Genomic DNA, 15,407 nt, shown 5'->3' on the forward strand with positions numbered 1-15,407 from the left:
TCATAACTTCCTCATACGAAGTCAGATTTGGGCGTTCTTTTTATGCACGCTCCCGGTTTAACGTATACTACAAATTTAATTTAGATCTCTAAGGCTAAAAAGTAGTTTATCAAAAAATCAGTTTTTACGATTCCCGGTGTCGTGCCGGTTTTGCCGTAAAACTTCGACAGGTCATAACTTCTTCGTTATAACTCGGATTTCGGCGTTCTTTATATGTACGGAACCCTTGTGACATATACTATAACTTGGTTAAGATTATTCATTCTAAATAATCTTCTATTAAAAAGTCATTTTTGACGCTTATCGTCTCTAAATTGACTAGCCCGAATCTGCGGGCGTTACAATCAACTAGAAGTAAGGTAAAGTACAAGGGCAAAAATGTGATTAGTAAAAAAGGAAAATGTCCTTGGGCAGTCCAAATCTCGAGGGCAGATGAGAATAAGGATTGGTTGGTGAAAACAGTACACGATGTCCATAAATGTTTGCATACGAGATCAGTTAAAGCTTGTACTTCCAAATATTTAGCAAACTTAATTGTTCCACAAATTCAGAGTAACCCTAAAATTCCAATCAAATCTTTACACGAGGAGTTGTGTAAGAAGCTGGAGCTTGGTATGTTAGTTCAAAAGGTTGCTAGGGTAAAGCAAATTGATGAACGTGTGATTAGTGGGGACTATCAACTACAATATGGGTATATGAGGGATTATGCTTTGGAACTGCTAAACACTAATCCTGGTACAACTGTTAGGATAGATGTGTATCCTGAATCATGCTTGTCGACTATTACAAGAACTTTTAGAAGAATATATGTATGTCTGGGTGCATTGAAGTTGGGATTCAAAGTTGGGTTAAGGGATTTCCTGGGAGTGGATGGTACATTCTTGAAAGGCTCATATCCTGGGCAGGTAGTAACTGCTGTGGGTCTAGACTCAAATAATGGAATATACCCTGTAGCATATGCAGTGGTAGAGGCAGAAACAACTAGTTCTTGGACCTGGTTCATGGAACTGTTAGGAGAAGACTTGGAATTGGGAGCAAATTCAAATTTTACCTTCATTTCTGATAATGTACCTTACTTTCTATTGTTATAAATGAAACTGACTATATTTGTATTTGTTAAGGGGATACTACCAGCAGTTGCAAAGGTATTCCCCAATGCAGAACATAGGTTTTGTTTGAGGCATATTCAGGAGAATATGAAGAAACAATGGAAAGGAAAAGAGTTGAGTGACAAGGTTTGGGAATGTGGTAGAGCAACAATATTAAATCACTTTAAATATGCAATGGATGATTTGAAGAAAATGAATGATGAAGCTCATTCTTGGTTGTGTAAGATTCCTGCAGAGACATGGTCTAAATCTCACTTCAGTGGTATGTCACTAAGAAGTTGTTGAGTTTTATGTTTTAATATAAAATGTGTAATTTTCTTTTTGAATATGTTTTACATAGGTAGGGCACACACTGATTGTTTGTTGAATAATCTTTGTGAGGTATTCAATGCTAAGATAGATGAAGGTAGGGATAAACTAATCATCACCTGCTTAGAGTATATTAGAGAGTATCTCATGAAGAGATTGTGTGTTGTGCAAAAGGAAATAGATAAGTGTCAAGGGGAACTAAGTACTACTGCAACTATAATTTTAGAGGAGATTAAGACTCAAGCAGCAAAGTATGTAGCTAAGTATAATGGGGCAGGAAAGTACCAAGTTGCAAGCACATGGCAGGATCAGTATGTGGTGAACCTAAATGAAAGAAGTTGCACTTGTAGGTTCTGGGAGATTACAAGTTTTCCATGTAGGCATACTGTTTCTGCTATATGGAACAAAATTGAAAATGGAGAAGATGCCCCAGATGTTGAGAATTGGGTCCATCCTTGCTATAAGTTATCAACATGGAGAGCCATGTATCTGAACAAAATTGATCCAATAAATGGTCGTTCAATGTGGCCAAAAAGTGACTGTCCATTCACTTTAACTCCACCAAAACATCACACACAAGTTGTTATGTCAACTAGGATAAATATGTACTTTTAATTCCAACATGTATGTTTATGTTTTAAATATAATATATGCATATGTGTAGGTTCGGAGGCCAAAAAAGAAGAGAAGAAGAGGTGTTGATGAGCCCAACAACCAAACCACTAAATTGAGCAGGAAGTTTCTTGCAGTCACATGTTCAAAGTGTCATAACAAGGGGCACAATTCCAGAACATGTAAAGGGCAGGGAGGCATTGGTGAAGTTGGACCAAAGGGGAAGACACAGGGAAAGGGGAAGACACAGGCAAAGGGGAAAACACAAGGAAAGGGAAAGGGGATTGGAAATTATGTTAAGTAGTTAGTTGGATGTTTGGGTAGTTAGGTCTTTTGAAACTTAAATTATGGTTTGGTTGTTTAAATTATGGTAATTAGGTCTTTTGTAATGTTTGTATGGGTTAAGACCTTCCATCAGTAAGTATGTTGAAACTAAGTCTCATGTTTAAACTTTGGTATGTAATGGTTTTATCAACGGTTTGCTTATGAATTACCCTCTCCAAACCTTTCTCAAAAATATGCATGTATAACAATGTACATTTGAAATACCATCCCTAACCATTTGCAAGATGCAGTTATGACAATGTATCATACGAAAATGCACATCAAAACTACTGATTTATAACAAAATACATTACATTAAACTTCCATTGACTTAATGTGTTACACTTCAAAAAACAAAATGAAACCAAATATCCCCATTTCAACACAATCCAAAACCCCCTGAACTAGTTAGATGCATACAAAAGAAACCAAAACCCCTCATCCTATTACCATCCAGATCCTTCAATCACCTTACTGATTAAAAAAAACAAAAAAAAACATCCATGAACAGAACAACATCAGCTGGTAGTTCCACAGTTCTGCACTTGTAATCGCAACCCTCTCTTTTAATCGATTCATTGATCTTATCAAACCTGGAATCACCACCATTGCCCTAGCACACATCGGAGGGTCAACCCACCTTACGAACCCACATCTTGAACAATTCAAAAATTGTCTTCCTGAGTTACGATCCGTCCATGAGGTCACCTTCGTTGTTTCCATTCCACATCTACAAATCGCCATCTTCGACACTCGCAGAAGAGTTTTAAAATCGGATGCACAGTAGAGTGAGAGTAGATGAGGGTGGGTGCGAGAAGGGTTTTCAAAATGATCAGACATGCATTTGGTTATAAAGAAGAGGGCACACGTGAAAAGACGAATTTGCCCTTATATTATTTTAATGAAATAAGAGTTAACGGTGGGGTTCTAACGGTGTGAGGGATAAGGACCAACTGTCAAAAGTTTTGAAAGCAGAGGGACCAACTATGACGTTTCTAAACCACGGGTATTAAACTTCAGATTTTGGGAAACCACAGGGACCATTTATGATGTTTTTTTATTAAATATTCTACATTTTTTTAATTTATTGATTTTAAAAAAAATACTATTTTTAAAAAATTGCATTTTTTCTAAAAAAATATTTAAAAAAAATTCAGGTTTTCTAAATATAATTAAAATATCTGTATTTTTTAAAAAAATCTGTAATTTTTTAAAAAAATCTGTAATTTTTTAAAAAATCAAAAATTATTATTTTTATAAAAAAAATCTGAAAATTTGATTTATTATGTTAATTTTTATATATTTTATTAATATTTCTAATACTACAACCAATTAAACATTAAATGAGTCTGGCAAGATGACAATCATGTCTTAATGAGTTAGGTGTTGTTTGTTTTTTTTTGGGCAAAATGTCTGCAGTCTGCGGACCACATCTGTAGACCTCTATAATAGAAAATGTGGACCAAACGTCTCCAGTCTGAAAAAATAAGACTGTTTATTTTTTTAACATCTAGATGCTACTAAATCAACTAAAATCTAAATAAATTGATTTTTTTAAACTTCAAAGTGATTTTTAAATATTTTTATGACTTTGTTATAAATAATAAACAAATCTATATCAACTTTTATGTATTATTGTATAAAAATTGAAAATAAAACGGTACGAATTAACGTATATATTTGATAAAAACCAACAATTTTAGTCGTAAAGTTATACATAAACATTGTAATTAGAAATCAAAGAATTTGATACATAAATAGATGAAAATAAACTTCGATTTTTCGAATTAAATCAATTAAAAACGTATCATAATATTTTCCCAAGAAATTGACGATATTATATTAAATAATGTTTTATAAAATTTGATACAAAAAAAAGTATAAGAATATATTATGATTTTTTTCTTTTCATATTTATATACAACTTCAACAACCATTATTGTAATAATTTTTTATTTATAAATTTGTCAAAAATGTCATGTTTTTTTTTGGAAAGGGAACTTCCCTAACGAGGGTTTTCGGGCCAGCTTTCGCGCACCGACTAATCCCCCGCTGCAAACATGAATGTTTGCCTCATGCCCTGGAGTCACTGCAGGCGAACCTCCATGGCCACAAGGGCTGAGTGGTGCCAGGATTTGAACATGGGTCAATAGGTTATCCACTACATCTTCCACATGTCTTACCAAGTTACCACAACCCAAGTGGTTAAATGTCATGTTTGTGTCGTAGAACCTTTTTTTAAGTATTGTAACTTTTTTTCAAATTGTTTATGATTAATAAAGTTGGAATAAATATAAATTAAAAAAATAAACTTTAAAAAAATAAAAATATATGTGTTTTTTTTAGGTTAGAAGATGTCTGAAGATGTTAGAAGACTCTAGTCCACATCTGCGCCAAGAAGTGGGAGCACATACATTTTTAGGTCTGTAGTCTTAAAAAAAAAAACAAATAGCCTGCGAAGGCTAATGTTTACGCGTGGTGTGCACGGCATAGACAGAAGAGGCTAAGAAGATTTCCAGACAAAAAATAAACAACACATTATTTTGATTTAACGTTCCAATTTTAGTTCTCAGGTTTCAAGGAAACTATGAGTTCTCAATGAATCACACACACACATGTATATATATATATATATATATATATATATATATATATATATATATATATATATATATATATGTGTGTGTGTGTGTGTGTGCAAAAATTCAACAATGAACCATTTTAAACCATAGAACCATTATTTTTTTAAGTTTTAGATCATATTATTTATCGAAAAAAAAATCTAAAAATATAGAAATTCATAAATTTCTATCTTCTTTCCATTGATATCAATTTTGATAAAAATTTTTTTTTTTACTTTTTTTATATGTTAAGATTCACATTGTGAATCTGCACTATAAATAATTAATTTTGTATAAATTCACTGTATGAATCTGCACAAATTCATAGTGTGAATCTGCACAGATTCATAGTGTGAATCTGCACAGATTCACAATGTGAATTTAAACAAATTCACAGTGTGAATCTGAACAAATCAATTTTTTTTTATCAAATTTGATATCAATGAATGGATGATAAAAAGTTATGAATTTCAATATTTTTAGTTTTTTTTATGATGAAAAAATTGCTCTAAAAGTTGAGAAAAGATTGGTTCATTGGTTCTAAGGTTTAAAATGGTTCCTTGTTGAATATATATATATATATATATATATATATATATATATATATATATATATATATATATATATATATATATATATATATATATATATATATATATATATATATATATATATCCCTATTCTAATAAAAGAATAGTTTTAATATTCTTTTGACATGTGTCATCATATTAAACCTCCTAATTAATGCATATTTTATTCTTTTTTTGTCATGCGTCACCCTATTAGCCTCCTAATTAATGCATGTCATTTGTCAACCTATTAATTTTCTATTTCAAATTTAAAAATTTAAATTTCACACTCTAATTACATTAAATGAATAACATTAAAATTAAATTAAAACAAATTATAAGGTGATATAATTTCACGTATTTATTTAAATTAACGATTATAATTTTATATAATTAAAAAAATATTTCTTAATTAATAATTTATTTAAAATAAATGCTTAATATTTTTAGGTTCTCACTATGAAAATTTATTTAATTTTGTAACCGTGGTTACCACGGGTATAAACTAATATATATATATATATATATATATATATATATATATATATATATATATATATATATATATATATGTGTGTGTGTGAATACTTTTTCTAAAACTGAAAATAGAAACGGTCGTTTAATAAATTGTTTTGTAAGTGACAATTAAAATAATTATATAATACTACCTTGTACTAGACAAATTTCATTTTTAGGAAGGACCTAGCCAGCCAAGGCTTAAGATCCAGCACATGTCATGCACGTGGCATTGCCATTATTTCCTATTGTCATGTTGCAAAGATCTAAATTTATTGGCAAATGGGTGCGTCATTAATCTAACATTATTATATGTATGCTCTCTTTAAATTAATAACCTAAATTGATATAAAATATTTGGTGTGGCACAAGCCCGCTCAACTCTAGTTGACTGACCGTTCTTAGGTGAGACAGGGTCCAAGAGACATATTGAGACTTGAGAGTGCATGTTAAACATTCTTTATCTCTAAAATCTAAGATGTATTCTAATTGGTGGGACATTACAAGTCCTCCTCTATCCTCTTTTGAAGTTTGGCTCTTTTGGTTTGCTTCCGGTTGAATGCAGTAAGATGTTTCTTGAAGTTGTTTTCTTCATGTGGTGGTTTGTTTGGTTATTTAGGAACTCTATTGTTTTTGGTTCTCTTTCTATTAAGAAGAAGGATACGTGGGATAATTTAGTTACTCAATCTTTTTTGTGGATTAATAACAGATTCAGGAGTAGGAAAAATTGTTGGGTGGGTTGGTTCTATAAACCTATGTTAGTCATGTGAGCAGGGACAGACGCATGATTTCATAGTATTAGTGTCACAATAAATTTTAGTAGTGTCACGATAGTAGAAAAAAAAATTCGAAAAATTACGAAAACTTTTGCACTGCGTCCGGAAAAACCAGGTGTTGTCGGTGCCACTATGGGACACCATAGTAAAACCGCAAGTGGATGTGAAGGTTTTTTTTTCTTTTGTTTCGATGTACTGGTGTTAGCTGTTTTGGTTTTGCGCTAGTTTTTTGCTATCGTTTTCTTTATAAAAGTGTTGTTCGAAAAGAAAAAATACACATTACATAAGAGCTAAAGAAGAAATCAGATAAAGGCACGAGACAATAATCAAACAAATATGGCAAAGTATTTGAGAGAGATGGTTGTTCATCTTAAAGGTTCCTTTCGTTCTCATATATGTCCGTTTCTCATGTTCTATCAACATCGTCCAAGTTGGCATGGTAGTTAGTACTTGGTCATTGGCAATAACTCCTAACTTCATATGCTAAGTACGCGAATGCATGTGCACTGCATATATAATAAAATTATCTACTTAAGACATTGATAAATATAAGTTGTAAAGAATAACTCTATGTCATTTTCATAAACTATGAAACAATGATTATTGTATTAAATTGTGAAGTCGATATAAAACTTTTTCATTGTTTAGAACCATACGATAAAAGAAATATATATTAGAACCACATAATCTTACGACATGATAAAAGTCTAATGGTTGTTGTGCGAAATTTCATAAAGAAAGTTCATTGTTCAAACTTTGCTCTCAAATTTATTAATAGCGATACACAATTATTGTATCCACGTAATAACATGGTGCAAGTTCGATATGGGTTGATAGGGTATAGTTCACCAAAATTGTACGATCTCAATTGTCTTCGGTTGCAGGTTGTGTTTATAAAATTAAATATAATTCTTTTATCTACCGTAACAATTTTAAAAACTATAAATTTAGCAATCATTAATGTCGATTATGTTGAATTTTCAAATAAAAAAATTGTTTTACATGTAAAATATTTTCTTTATTTTATATAGTTTTTTGTTATTTAATTATATATATATATATATATATATATATATATATATATATATATATATATATATATATATATATATATATATATATATATATATAGCTTAGGTTATTTTGTTTTACTAACTATTGTGTGCCAGAATGCACAGATCTGGACCAATGGATAAAATTAATCAATGAACATGATTTGAGAGTGTATGATATTACAATGGGATAACATGTAACATATAATCCCACAAATTTTAGCAAAATGATATTTTAGACAATTAACTACATTTATAAAAGGAAATTTTCGGATTTTTAGGGATAATTAATTCTCTTAATTTTAAAAATCTGAATTTTTTTAATTAATTCAATTTTAATTCTAACGTAATTTGTAAACATAACCGATTTTATTCTGTCAGAATATTGTTTTGTTAGAATGATGTTTTTTTAGAATTTTATTCTATGAGAATATTATTGAAGAATAACAAATTCTTAAATCCGAGGTTGAAAAATGACAACATTCTAATATTTTCTTATACATCCGAACTTAAATACAAATTCATACATATTTTTACAGACTAAAAGCCTTATACATTTTAATATAATTATACATATATTCTAAAAGAATATCAACAAAAATGAATAAAATTCTTAAAAAATAACAACATTATTAAATGGTGAGTATGATCAAACGTTATTCATTCTTGAAGTTATTCCTATTAGGTCTTCAACGCATTCTTCCAGCCATTCTTATCACAAAGACAAAAAAAAAACTAATAATGGTTAAAAACATGTTACTTGCAATTAACTATCACTTTATATATTCTGGTAGAATACATAGAATATGACAGGATACATAGAATACATTATGACAGAATCACATAGATTTTATTCTGGTAGAATACATTCTGACAGAATACATAAAATACATTCAAAAGTATCGTATTTACTACTAATATAATTTTAGATTCCAAATATACAATAACGAGGGACAATAGAAATTGGAATTCAGAATCACAAATTGAACCAAAATAATACACAGACAAATTAATTACCTTTTTAAACAATTACATAAAACATGTGTTGCTAGTAATTTTGACAGAATGCACACCATAAGGTTAAATTCTTTAGATTCTCTTTCAGGCATTTCAGCAAACACTTGTTAGGCATTATCATCAAACAAACCAAATTTAGAACAATCAAGTATCAAGAACAAATGGAAAATCAAGAACAATCAAGTATCAAGAACAAATGAAAATCAAGAACAATCTATCATTATTTAAGTCAAAGTCTAAATTACAAAATCAAGTTGAATGATGGATATTTAGAATTAAAGAAGAATAAGAGCACAGTGGGTATACTAGTGAAATCGGAAATCAACAGGAAGGATAATCAGAAATCAAAGAATCAAAAATCAGTGAATAAATCAAATGGAAAATTCATGTGAAGAATCGTAAATCAGTAGCATTCAGAGGAAGAATTGCAAGCAATCAAGAAGTAGAAGAATCATAAATCAAATAAACTTACGTTGGTGTCAGAGACCAACCTTCAAACCCTCTATTCAGCAGTTGGACATTACCAACGAATTACAAAATCAACTTGAATGGTGGTTCAATTTTGATGTCGGTGGTGATTTTTGGAGCGTGAAGATGAATTCCAAAGAAAGAGAAAAAGAATCGGCTAGGGTTTTTTTTCAACATATTTTGACTTTGACATCTCATATTTAAAGGAATAATAATCATATTAATTATCTACCATAATTAAATATGCAAAGATTACTATAATACCCTTAAATGATTTATTTAATTAATTATTTATTCCTAAATTCCTATTGGTGCATTCATGCACACAATAGTTGCTAGAAACATTTGAACCTAGCTCTCTCTCTCTCTCTCTCTATATATATATATATATATATATATATATATATATATATATATATATATATATATACACTAGCCGTTTACCCGCGCCAAGCGCCGGGCGGCAAAGAGTTTCTTTCGGAAGATAGTTTTAATGTGATGATTAGTTTCCTTTACACGTGAGCTATTCATTGCGGCCTTTTGGTAGACTATTTTGTGTCGGATAATTCATTTCAACGGATAGTTTCTAGCTAGGTGCATAGTCATTCAATACGGCAGAAGTTGAGTATACATTTGGAATTTCATCTAATAGTTCATACTTGATTTTACAATATATAAATTACAACAATCTGCAATCATGTAGTTTTGTACATTTATAACATATCCAATATATAAACTACACCAATCTGCAATCATGTTGTTTCATCTGCTATCTCTGCATTAAACATCAAATGAGCATATAAGATACATATTTGAACAAATTGTAAAATAATAAGTTGTTGATTGTACCTTGTTAATCACATAAAACTTCTTTGTACACAACGTTTGATGTGTAGATTCCATCATTATCAAACATTTTTTTCCGGCTTTACTAATACCTTGGTATTAACACGTGATACTCCTCTAGACAACGCCACATAAAGTTGCCCATGTGAGAATACCGATTCTGGTAGATAAACACCTACGTTTGGAATTGTTTGTCCTTGAGCTTTATTGATTGTCATAGAGAATCTAAGCTGAATTGGAAACTGCTTTCTCTTTAGTTTGAATGGGAACATCTCATCGTCAGACGGACATATATGAAGTCTTGGCAAAAACACTCTTTTTCCAACATGTTGACCAACAACTATCTCTACATCAATGACATTTTGTTGGAAAGCTCGACATATAAATCTGGTGCCATTACATAACCCATTTGAGGGATCGATATTTCGCAAAAGTATTACTGGGCACCCAGTTTTTAATCGAAGATAATGAGGAGGTATACCACTAACATTTAGCGAGTTCAAATATTCCACCGGATATAAGTTATTTTTGTCGTCTTCCGCTTCATCAAAACTGTAGTAAAATTTTTGCTCGCCAGAATATCGTTCGATCATCTTATTATTAATCTCATCAACACTTTCATTTTTAGTTGACAATATCGCCCTCGAAATGATAAATTTTGAATCGGCGCCGTTGGATTACAAAGAAGGAAATATTGCATCAATCAGAGCGTCCACTGAATTAGTTTTATCAATGTATGGAATGGACATGTTATCAGGTATAAAAATAAAGGTCTCATCCATTGTTTCCTCCTTTCCATCACCAACTCGTAATAAAAAATCAGAAAACCATGGGTCATTTACCGCTTTCATGTTGATATTTAATTGAAGCCTTTTAACTGAAGCCCATAGAGGTGACATTCGTAAGCTAGAGTCCACAATTTGTGCTCGAGTGCCACGTCTCACGACCGGCAACACTTGTCCAAAGTTACCTCCCATAACCATTATCTTTCCACCGAAAGGGAGCTTCTCATATGTGATGTCTTGCATTGTCCGATTAACTGCTTCTACCGCCTGCCTCTTAGCCATTGCTGCTTCATCCCATATGATTACCTTTGCCTCGCGAAGTAGCTGAGCCTTCCCACTTTGTTTTGTGATCTTGCACATCGAGTTATTATCAAGATTTAGGGGAATTCCAAATCGTGAATGAGTTGCTCTCCCTCCTGGCATGTTATTAGCCGCAACACCTGACGTGGCTATTGCAAGTGAAATAAGACCACATGCATGAATATTGGCCAAAAAAGCTTTGTACAAAAATGTTTTTCCAGTTTCACCGGGGCCATCTATGAAGAACACATCCGGAATATTTTCATCCACATGCCTCATTATCTCATCATATGCAAACTTCTGGTCAGGATTGAGAAAGTCTCGTGCATGTAAGTCTTCATATTCCACATTTATAGACTATTCTTCTTGCACCTCACAATAGCCTCTTGATTGTAACTCGATGTGTGCATTGACATTTGGAAGGTCGTAATCACTAAGCTTTTTACCCATAGATTCTAGGAAGACTCCAATGTCGATGTGGACCATATTTTGCACTCGCTCAGGACATCCATATTGTTTCCTATATTCTTCAGAAAGAGAATCATAGTGGTCGGCCCATAACTTGCGAACATTTCCTGGATCACAAAAAATCAACATTGTTGCAAATAACCTTCTAAGTGTGCTGGGAAATTGAAATAAGGAAGCCTCTACAAGACATTGTGATAAATTATCATCGTTCTCTATTAAACCTCTTTCAAGAGCTGCTTTTCGAAATGTAAGGTGTAATACACCATTGGCTGTGTATATATCTTCAAAGCAGGTAGGCCCAGTAGTATGACATAAAAGCAGGCGTAGGTAGTATCTCTCTCCTTCAGTTGGGTTAGCATAAACCAGTCGACCAATCATTGATTTAGGTTTCCTGGTCCTCCAACAATGGTTGCTCTGATTCCATGTAAAACGTTTGGGAAAATTCTTATACAAATATTTTCTCGCATTGGAATCTTCTTTATTCTTATCGAAAAATGCCGTAAACATTGAATTTTTTTCTTTCTCCCTATCAACAATGTCTTCCATTCTGTCACCATCTTTGAACCTAACCAACAGTTGATTCGGGAGATGTATTTGCAAGGCCATCATACAAGGGTGGATATGTGAAAGCGGAAAGCTAAAAACTCACCATAATGCCTCAGGAAGGGATACATAACGTGCGTCTTGAAACTTTTGTATCTCATTAATAACAATATTTTCTTGGTCTTTATCAATATGGATAACTTGTTTGTCATGGCCCTTATAAACATATTTGAATAGGTACTTCACAGACTTTATACTCGAACAAACCTCAACATTGATATGACAATGAAACATCATTAACAACTTTGGGTTGTATGGAGCCACCCATCTATTATCCAAATTTGTATTTCTTACAGTCACCTCAATTCCATTATTTCTCCTTCGATATAATGGATATGAGTCCTCTCCTTGTGATGTCTTTTCATTGAATTGCCTAGGATATCTGAAACGACATATTTTTGGCACACCTTGCATACATGGACTTTTTTCTCGTAAGCTGCCACAAGGACCGTGCATCATGTGACTTTTGACAAGATCATGCATTTCAGGAAACCTTATTGGGTTGGGAATTTCAGCACATACCAGTTTGTCATAATCGTCTGGATTATTCATCTTATATCCAGGTGTCATTATTAGGAGGAAATGTGCATGTGGTAATCCATGCTTTTGAAACTCTATCACATACACATATGACCCCACCACACCGATTATATGCCTCTGGAATAACTGTACCTTGAGATCCTCTAACTTAGCATGAAAAACTCTTGCAACAAGGTCCGGTCGATCTTGAGCTGACTGTCCAAGCAATAACTCATCATCGATTTCTTTCCATTTTGGGTTGCACGTCATTGTAAGGAATATATCAAGCCTCCCATCATCTTGAACTAAAGTCATGGCATCCAAAAATATTCGTCACATGTCACGTGGACCTCCAATGAAACTTGCAGGTAACACAACTCGTTGTCCAACCCTACGTGGTTGAGCCTCGCCGGCATTGAAGCAATCAACAACACCCTGGTATAAATCGGCTCTAATTTTGGTTTGGTTCTTTTCAACAAAAACCAAACTTGAAGTCTCAATCTTTATATAGGTATCAACTACAAACTGTTGGAACAATCGCCCTTCCATCAAAATCACATTATCATTCGACGGTATTTGGAACTTGTAACAATAGTACTCTCGCATACTTATAGTATTTATGCCTTTTTTGAAGTAGATTATATGATATCATAATTTTTGTGATAAATATAAATTTAATATCCGTATATTTAAGGCAATATATGTTACATGTTTTAAATATGTAAAAGAATGTTAAAGGCGTACCTTCTGAAGCTTCATCATTGTCTTCATTGTCACTATGAATTTCATCCATGACGACCCCATATCTTGGTATTTTAGGATGCCATCTAGACTCACCATTGGGAAAGAATAAAGGATACGACAACGGATCATAACAACCAAAGTGAGGTTGAATGTCAATATTATAGTCAGACCTCTCGTAGACAATAATACTTCTTGTATATGCAGTGATGTTGTCATTTCCTTCAACCCAAATACCAGCAACCTATGCAAAGGTGTAGTTCAATAGGGTGATTAATATGATATGTATAATAATAAATATGACACATTTTATTTTAAAAAGCATAAAGATAAATGATAATATTCACACCTCAGATGTGGTCGGCTTATTGTACACCCTTTGGTCAAGTTCCACCGATGCATTCAAAGTCACTCTATAAAAATCTAGCGGTCCTAGATCAAAAAGACGTTTAAATGTTCTAACGTACGGATTTGAAGCAAGAATATGTGTTAGTTTTTGAATGATTCTTCTATCAACATTCTTCCAGGAGGATCTCTGTGATAGTTCAGCTTCACCATCATAAAAATACAACCGTAAATACCTCCATTTTCCATCCCTTGGAATTAACTGATCGATATTATGATAGATTGTCCCGTGCGTACAAAAAGTGTAAACTCCAGAAGTCATATTGTCCAATTATTTATCCACCTTTACACCCATTGATGTGAAAGAAACGTTTGAGTCATACGCCCTTATATTGTACCTGAAGATTTATTCTAGCTGCAAGTATATAATTTTATAGAAAAAACTTACTTGAATCCAAATGAACCAATTTTACCCGAGAAACAAATATTATATATTTTCTCTTTATCACATAGCAAGTATTCACAACCTGATGGTGTGTTTGTGCGGTTATATATATAGTTTCATCTTTATTATATTCCCCCTATTTATAATCAAATATTTCCAAAATCATCTAATTTTGTTTTAGTGTAATATATAATATATATAATAATAATAATAATAATAATAATAATAATAATAATAATAATAATAATCATAATAATAATAAACATTTACGGCCCATCTTGGAGATATAAAGTGAACGAAGTTAACGCCATTAAACAAAAGTAACGAGAATAGTTTCGTTTGCTTTTGATGATTTTTCCAACAATATCTAAAAATAACGATAATTAAAAGGATAACTTGTTATTATTTTAAAAGCTTTAGAATGCTAAAAATATATAAGTTATTAAATTTACCAATCATCATTTTTCTCTATGTTCGATCCTCTATTAAACTTTTAATCGAGGGAACCAATGAAAAAACCGGAAATCATGATATGATAGCATCGACCAAACTATTAAACCGTGTGTTATTGTTGATCCTAATCATCAAATCACCACGTAATAAACTGTATTTTTGATACCTCGGTTACTCAGCATAGGTTGGTTCGATTTGAAAATGGTTTAAAGAAAACACATCATCCAATAGATTTCCTCCATAAAAAAACGCATCATCTGTTGTGGAACAACTGCTACCAATTTCTCTCTCTAATAGAAAATGTAATATTTTTATAAACAAAATACTTATAATAAATTATGAAAATGAAAATAAGATACACATAGTTTTTTAAACTTACATTTTGATCAATGAGAACAATGAAGAGTTTGTTCGCTCTTACATCTCTCCAAATGAAATCCACATGAACGGGTGTCAAAATATACCACAAATGGAAGTTTAGTAGCAATGAAAATGCATCAACGTAAATGTGACCGTTCATGATTCTACA

The 15,407-nt window shown here is 31.9% G+C and overlaps 5 protein-coding genes across 5 annotated transcripts; 1 reads left to right on the forward strand and 4 right to left on the reverse strand.

Annotated features, from left to right (window-relative positions):
* Window positions 1-468: 468 nt before the first annotated feature.
* Window positions 469-2,334, forward strand: LOC145130890 (uncharacterized). The gene is made up of 5 exons (XM_079065644.1): window positions 469-507; window positions 552-1,067; window positions 1,122-1,371; window positions 1,450-1,997; window positions 2,083-2,334. Exons 1-5 carry the CDS (start codon window positions 469-471, stop codon window positions 2,332-2,334), a joined length of 1,605 nt encoding a protein of 534 aa, XP_078921770.1.
* A 7,947-nt stretch (window positions 2,335-10,281) lies between these two features.
* On the reverse strand, window positions 10,282-10,812 carry LOC145130891 (uncharacterized). Its single transcript, XM_079065645.1, has one exon. The coding sequence runs from the start codon at window positions 10,810-10,812 to the stop codon at window positions 10,282-10,284; it is 531 nt and encodes a 176-aa protein (XP_078921771.1).
* An 84-nt stretch (window positions 10,813-10,896) lies between these two features.
* On the reverse strand, window positions 10,897-11,583 carry LOC145130892 (uncharacterized). Its single transcript, XM_079065646.1, has one exon. It carries the CDS (start codon window positions 11,581-11,583, stop codon window positions 10,897-10,899), a length of 687 nt encoding a protein of 228 aa, XP_078921772.1.
* Window positions 11,584-11,661: 78 nt separating this feature from the next.
* Window positions 11,662-12,378, reverse strand: LOC145130893 (uncharacterized). Its single transcript, XM_079065647.1, has one exon. It carries the CDS (start codon window positions 12,376-12,378, stop codon window positions 11,662-11,664), a length of 717 nt encoding a protein of 238 aa, XP_078921773.1.
* A 39-nt stretch (window positions 12,379-12,417) lies between these two features.
* Window positions 12,418-13,209, reverse strand: LOC145130894 (uncharacterized). The gene has a single exon (XM_079065648.1). The coding sequence runs from the start codon at window positions 13,207-13,209 to the stop codon at window positions 12,418-12,420; it is 792 nt and encodes a 263-aa protein (XP_078921774.1).
* Between the last annotated feature and the right edge of the window lie 2,198 nt (window positions 13,210-15,407).

This window comes from Lactuca virosa, chromosome 8 (assembly GCF_052849685.1).
Source record: "Lactuca virosa cultivar CGN04683 chromosome 8, Lactuca_virosa_CGN04683_v6, whole genome shotgun sequence".
NCBI classification, from domain to species: Eukaryota; Viridiplantae; Streptophyta; class Magnoliopsida; order Asterales; family Asteraceae; genus Lactuca; species Lactuca virosa.

What these genes read in the sequence shown, in the direction of transcription:
- LOC145130894 (XM_079065648.1), bottom strand. Translation starts at nt 13,209, where the DNA reads ATGACTTTAGTTCAAGATGATGGGAGGCTTGATATATTCCTTACAATG.
- LOC145130893 (XM_079065647.1), bottom strand. Translation starts at nt 12,378, where the DNA reads ATGGCCTTGCAAATACATCTCCCGAATCAACTGTTGGTTAGGTTCAAA.
- LOC145130890 (XM_079065644.1), top strand. Translation starts at nt 469, where the DNA reads ATGTCCATAAATGTTTGCATACGAGATCAGTTAAAGCTT. An exon ending in TTACCTTCATTTCTGATAAT is followed by an intron (nt 1,068 to 1,121) that starts GTACCTTACTTT and finishes GTATTTGTTAAG; the next exon opens with GGGATACTACCAGCAGTTGC. An exon ending in GTCTAAATCTCACTTCAGTG is followed by an intron (nt 1,372 to 1,449) that starts GTATGTCACTAA and finishes TGTTTTACATAG; the next exon opens with GTAGGGCACACACTGATTGT.
- LOC145130891 (XM_079065645.1), bottom strand. Translation starts at nt 10,812, where the DNA reads ATGATCGAACGATATTCTGGCGAGCAAAAATTTTACTACAGTTTTGAT.
- LOC145130892 (XM_079065646.1), bottom strand. Translation starts at nt 11,583, where the DNA reads ATGAGGCATGTGGATGAAAATATTCCGGATGTGTTCTTCATAGATGGC.